At 35.2% G+C, this 6,743-nt stretch overlaps 1 protein-coding gene across 1 annotated transcript; it reads right to left on the reverse strand.

The window, feature by feature from the left end:
• Positions 1–649: 649 nt before the first annotated feature.
• LOC143471197 (uncharacterized) lies at positions 650–6,743 on the reverse strand. The gene is made up of 11 exons (XM_076969592.1): positions 6,334–6,743; positions 6,055–6,178; positions 5,565–5,655; positions 5,236–5,337; positions 4,858–5,068; positions 4,513–4,675; positions 4,055–4,193; positions 3,531–3,765; positions 3,048–3,190; positions 2,730–2,962; positions 650–2,482 (listed from the first exon to the last, which is right to left on the reverse strand). Exons 1-11 carry the CDS (start codon positions 6,690–6,692, stop codon positions 2,213–2,215), a joined length of 2,070 nt encoding a protein of 689 aa, XP_076825707.1. The 5' UTR covers positions 6,693–6,743; the 3' UTR covers positions 650–2,212.

Below are 6,743 nucleotides of genomic sequence, written 5' to 3' on the forward strand. Positions count from 1 at the left end.
AACACCCCGGGCGCCACGAAATCACTGCTTGTCACTTGTTAATTGCCAGATTTCAAACATGATGTTGCTTTAAATTACAATAATACCCCATCTCCGTTTTGAGGGGGTTGTCGGTTAGTCACCCAGAAGCGGAAATCTTACTGATCGTTAGCAAAGAAAAAAACCGCCCCATTCTATGCCATTTTGTCTTTCGCTTACACTCTCGCTCATGGTTTGAGGAGAATCTCCTGATAAATATCGCTGGCTATTGTACGGTTATATGATATGTTTTTTGATCTTTGCACTTAACCGTTTTAAGGATCAATTTGCTTTGTAAAATACCCAGTGTTTGACGAATACAGCATTTAACAATGATTCCCAGTTAACTTTTTGATTTTTATGCTGTTCAGTATGACGTGTTGCCCATTTTCCAACTTCTGTTTATACCAATATAAGCCTACTCATCCAGCAGGTATTTGTAAACGTGTTATTCATAGGATAAAGGGTTGTATAGAATATATACTTGCGTTTTAATCTTAAGAGCAAGTACTGTATAACTATTCATTGTTAAAGAGTATTCCTAACTGCTGAGTCAGTAGACCTGCGTTTCAGCTCTAAAACTATAGAATGAACAAAATAACTGAAATCTTTTATTTTCAGGTATAGGTGATGTAAAGACTTTAATTTCAAAAAAAATCTTTGCTTGTTTAAATGAAGTTAGCAATAGCGATAAAGCAGCACTCCTGAACACAAATGAAATCAGTTCAGGTAAAGTTACTTCTAATGTAGGCACACCATACAGTTCCGACGCAAGCAAAACGATATGGAAATACTGACTTCCTCTAATCCTAACTAACCGCGGCAAAACAAATAACATAAATCAAAGATGCTAAAACAACGGTATTGTAGCCTTAACGGTATGGCTTCACTTAGTGCGTTCTACGGTGAGTAATGTGAATAATATGTGATCATGCATAAAAAAACAAAAATTAAAACTGATAATGAACAATTACGAACAACGTTCGATTAGATTGCGTTTACCATACAGCAAAATATCTATTGTAATAAAATATAGGTGGCTATTGAAACAAAATCGAATTAAAATAGATAATTTTTGTATATACCATAAAGTTTCTCTATCTATTTACATGGCAAGTCGGTATCAACCAATAAACCTGATTGCATTTAAAAGTAGCCCATAACGTGAACGGGTTGATAAACAGCGTATGATACCACAGTGTGTAGTGAATTTCACGTTTCGTGCAAAATCGCAAAAGGAATTTCACCCAAAAAATTGCCAAACACTTCCAAAATATTATTACAAAAATACTTTTACAAAAAATATATTTCAAATTATTGCTAAGGCAATTGCTGCTTCATAGAAGGTAGCAAGTGATGATAAATCACAGTATTTAAATTAACAAACGCAAATTTGGAAAATCTATAAAAAGTTAGTTTCAAAACAGTCGATACGTATGCGATGAGATGTGGTGCGTGAAGAAATGACAGAACGCGAAGTGCAAGTGAGTTGAAAAATATTGCAACAACAAAAGTGATGACTTGAAAACGAAGCAAAAAACATTATGAAAACAAAATGTTATGACATAATGAAAAATGACGCAAAAACAATTTCCATGAAGTTGATATAAAATTAAAATGCAAACGTTTTATGTAATAAAAAAAAACTCTAAAGGTGAAATGAAGACCAATAAGGAACTTTTCCTCACAATAGGAACATGAGTGAAGACTGAATACTATAAGCAGCAAAAATAAAATAGATGCAACCGAATTGTAATAGTGAGCAAAGTAACCTTTCTCAGCGCAATGATAACAGCAACGAATGACGTTTTATATCATCTAAAGTACGATGTTTAGCTAGCGCATTGATTAAGAAAGCAAGCTAAGTGATTATAGCAGAAAGAAGAGCCTCCGACAGCAGCCAAATATAACAAATTATACCATCCACGTCACTGTGGGACTGCCGCAGCCTTGGATAAAGCGCAGCACGGTTTAACATGGACTACAAACAGCATAAAGTAAGCAGGTAATGACAACTACTCAACAATTGAACGCGAACTGTATGAATACGGATTCAGATTTCAGCGAGTAAAATTTATATTGGAGAGAGGTAGTATAGCTGTCCTTGCTCACTGGAGAACACAGGAGATTGGAACTTTTTGTTTAGTGTAGCGGTAAAATTATAAGCGGTGACTTGTTTTCATAAGCATTAGTTTCAATGCAACATTACAGCCTTGTTGTTATTGTTGAAGTATGACATATCTCCACCGAACCGTGTGGTCGCTCCAAATACGTCAGCATCAGACGGCGCGCTACCTGGTGCTACCGCCACTTGGTCCATAACATTCACGGATGGGTTGTCCATGCCAGAGTGACCTTGACTATGTACACCACCGCTATCATCAAACGGTTCTGTGGCCATTGTCGCCTCACTCATGTGATCATGTGGCGTTAGTGCAGAGGCTGCATCTTCCCATAGGGGCCCCTATGAAAAGCAAAAATGACATTAAAAGAAATTGCAATATGTGCCTGCAACTGCACTGTGTGAGGTTATCATCAAAAAGTTTACGACTTAACGATACGTCTAAAGTTAAACTCTCACATTAGTAAAACGTCAAGTTCATCGTGTATGAAGCAGATTACGTGAATGTTGCATAAAATTGATTAGCTCATATAATTTTAGAGAATGCGTGTTTTAAATTTTCAGCTGCTTTCAAAATTTAATAAATTACCTGAAAAGCGGAGAGGTCAGCGAGACTAGAATCGAGATCAATATCATTAAGGTCATGACCGTGGTTTGCCAGCGTGTCTGCAAGTGATCCCAAGAAGCTCGCATTCCCAGAAGATGAAGAGGAATATGGAGATGAAAGCGATGAGCACTGTGGCAGTTGCGATGTCACATTTCTACAGTGAATCCCGCCATTCTTGAAGGTGGGATTCGGTGTACTGCTTACCTCTGGAGCTCCTAAACATGCAAATTTTCAAAAACAAAACAGAAATTTTCCTAACAGAAAAATAACAAATCTAGGCAAATAGTTTAACAATGGTACCTAGCTGAAAATTTTGGTTATCTGTCGGGTAAGTGAACAGTTGTCTTGGCTGTCGTGTATGATGATTATTTTGTTCTTCATTGTAACCGGAATAAACAAATGCCTCAGTTGAAGATACCCTGTGTGTTGGAGTCATTGGTTGCCTGTTGCATATTTTCGTAACATTATTACAAGATATGATGCCGATTAAGATTTAAGAATAGCCATGTTCGACCAAATGGTATTCATGGTCATGGGTTGCCAAATAAAAGTTACCTCATGAGTCACAAATGTAAATTTTAATTTTATGAAAATTGTGACATAGAAAAGGCAAATATCATGAATTAATTATAAATTAGCCTAAGATAAGACATAATTAAAAAGATTAAATCATGAGTCATAATTACAATTATTTCATGGTAGATGGAGTTAACTTCATTGCTACAATCAAATATTACATTAAAATAAGGACAACACATTTTTGCAAAAGCCGGTATAATTTACCGATATGGAGTCCGGTGGTGGTGATAATGCTGAGGAGTGGTGGGCATAGATGAAGTACCGCCTGGATGTAAATGCCTTGTGTGTGGACTGTGATGATGACCGTGTCGTGAATAAGGATGATATCCATGCTGCGACGTGATCATGGACAGTCCATGAGTGGTCATACTCAACATTCGTCTGCGAGCCGCTTCTTCATCAGTTCTTCGAATTTCCTCCAGCTCTCTATCAAGCTCTTCTGCAATCCACAAGTTTGTAAATAAGATGAATGAGAGGAACTTTTCAAACTCCTGAGCACTAGATAGGTTTAATACCCTACGATACAAATCTGTTTGCTTTTTTAATTTAATTTTTGTTCTTTTTTACTGCTTACTTTATAGTGTCATTGATTTATACAAATTAAAAACTACTGTTTTCCAGGACTATGCTGTGAGTGCAAAAATCACGCAACACCATAACAACATCATACAAACAGCTTTGGTTGAACAATATAACTAATTACGGTGAACACATTTCCTTTTATTGACCTGGATTAGACATGCTCCTCCTAATTGCTTCCGGATCTTTCCTCTTCCATTTCTGGACTTCTTCTTCCATCTTTCCTATCTTTGCCGGATTAAGAGCCCAAAGACATCCTTTCCTTTGAGATCCATTCGGTTTTTCAACCTGGTTTCATAAAAAAGCCAACCATTGAAATATTTGATTTTTAGATAATACCAGAAAGTAATTCACCTAATAAAAAAAATAAATGGAAATATGGAAAATTTGCAAAAGCAACAAACAGTTTTCTAAGAAACTTGCAGAAAATAGAAACACAAGTTCTTGCAGATATTTTGCTTACAGCATTTACTGTCTACAATATACTATCAAGGTGTTACTTTGCATTACATAAAACATAAAGAAACAAGCTTCAAAAAATTAGTTGTAGAAAAATTGAAAACCTAAAGTAGTAGATAAAGTAGATAAAGCAAACCATGTCATTTACCTTTTCAAAACATTTATTCAGTGATAAATTATGTCGCACAGAATTCTTCCAGCCATCAGGGGCAGTCTTAAAATAAGGAAAGTTTTCCATCATAAAATTGTAAATGTCAGACACTGGTAGACATCCTGTTTTGCTGTTGCGCAAAGACATCGCAATCAAACAGCTGTGAAAAAGGTGAAAACCATTTTAATAAAGATGTCGAGTTATACACTCACGTGAATATAATCACTTGGTACTCGTAATTTATATAAAAATATGTGAAAATATATAAACAACTTAGTTGGACATTTCAAGAGTTTACAATAATTGGGCGGACAAGTATTCATTGCATGATGCAAAACTTACCTGTACGAATAGACTGGTTTTGGAAATACTTTTTGACTCTGATTGGGGTACCTTCCTTGAGTGTAATTCTCATGTACATAACCCCCACTATTGCCGTAGGGTGGAGGAGGGTATGGGTGATACGACCCATGTGCCCCATACTGATCCTGCATGGATAAGAGAGTGCGTTGTCCGGTACCCCTTTGTTGAAGCATGTATCTCTGCAAGGTGCCTGAAAGCAGAAGTGTTAGCAAAAATTTAAATAAAAAATAATCAAAAAACGTTGTTCAAAATGAAAGGTCTGCGTAAGCTTACACTCTGCAATCTTCTGCAGAGTTAAATATTTGACTTTCAGATATACAATAATCAATTTTTATAGATGACATGTACAAGGAGTACCTTCAGTGTTAGGGTTTGGTTGTATTGGAGTATATCGTGGAGCTATTCTAGGTCTTGGTGGTATACTGACTTGAGCAGATCCAGGTATGTTTCTGGCATTTTCTACAAAAAAGGACTAAAATAGTAAACAGTGTATAAATGTTTTCTTATTTATGTACCAAAGTTTTGCTTAGTATCGTATAATGCTATGGTATATTTTTTTCCTTAGAAAGACAAAAATCATTTACACTCGTCCTTTTAAAAAAATCTACGTTTAATAACAATTAAATGATTAAAAAACCAAACCACTGGTTATAGTAGAATCAAACTTGGTAAAATGCAAATGATACCTTGTAAAAATTGTTGATTATGGTGACTTGCACAGATTTCAGACTGATTTTCAGGTAACATATTTCCTGGCGGAACATGTTGTAAAGTTTGCTGCAAAACAAATAATAAAATAATAATGTATATACATATACCTGTTATGCTTTAGTAATGTAACTAAAGATACAGCTACTGATGGCGAAAGTTCACATGGTATTAGCATGTTTTTCATGCAGTGTAATTAAAAACATTCATTTTTATAAAAGACATTGTTGAGAATAATGCAGTAAGTTAATGTGTGAATTCTTAAGTTTAGAAAAAATTGTACAGCAAAAGATGTTTTTAACCAAAACCAAACAATTTAGGAAGGCATTGTATACATTAAGAATCAGAAAACAGAATATGCATGCAATAAACAGAAAAAGCTAGAACAATAGCTCTGCTTCTCGTAATGATGTAAATCACAAAAATGCTTAACATAACCAGAAAGAGTAAAGTCTTTATTTATCAAACCTGGACATCTACACTTGTTAGCCACGCCAGATTCGATAGATCACTCTGTTCTCCTTTCACTGGTGCGGTAGTGGATAGATTCTCTGCATTGTTTGAAGGATAACTTTCCACAGAAAAATGACCACTGAAATGAAAATTCACACTCATAAATTTTATTTTAATTCAGATAGTCTTACTAAGCTCCTTCTTACTTAACACAGTAATGTAATCACTTAACTTTGTGGTTAATAACATCTTACTAACAACAAATTGACTCAGAAGTTAATGTTAACATCTCACCTCAGTTCAGAATTAACCACAGACTTAGTAGTGGCTTCTAAATCTGGTGCTAAACATGACTGATCAAAAAATGTATGTTGCTTATTTCTATTTTTGTCCATGTTTGTCACTTGTATGTCGAAAACTTTGCTGGAGCATATATCGTCTCCATTCCTGCAAGAATTGTTAAGAGTAGATTGTGTTTGCTGGGAAGTCTTGATGTGTTTTACATCAGACGATGTGCATGGTTCTGTATCTGACTGGTTCAAAATTTTATTCATCTCTGAATGTAAGTCACTCTGAATAAGCTCCTCCAGGTTGGGCTCATCAAAATCCATCCTTTCAACAGTAGGTGTGGAATCTTCTTGTGAAATAATCATCCAGACAAGTTTAAAAGATTATAAAAACCTTAAAAAAATGTTTAGCACCCT

Source organism: Clavelina lepadiformis, chromosome 9, assembly GCF_947623445.1.
Source record: "Clavelina lepadiformis chromosome 9, kaClaLepa1.1, whole genome shotgun sequence".
NCBI lineage: Eukaryota > Metazoa > Chordata > Ascidiacea > Aplousobranchia > Clavelinidae > Clavelina > Clavelina lepadiformis.

Bases quoted from the DNA above. Each gene is read 5' to 3' on its own strand.
- LOC143471197 (XM_076969592.1), bottom strand. From the start codon at position 6,692: ATGATTATTTCACAAGAAGATTCCACACCTACTGTTGAAAGGATGGAT. The intron at 4,676-4,857 runs GTAAGTTTTGCA...CCTTTTTCACAG, and splicing joins AAACCAGTCTATTCGTACAG to CTGTTTGATTGCGATGTCTT. The intron at 3,766-4,054 runs GTCAATAAAAGG...TGTGGATTGCAG, and splicing joins GAGGAGCATGTCTAATCCAG to AAGAGCTTGATAGAGAGCTG.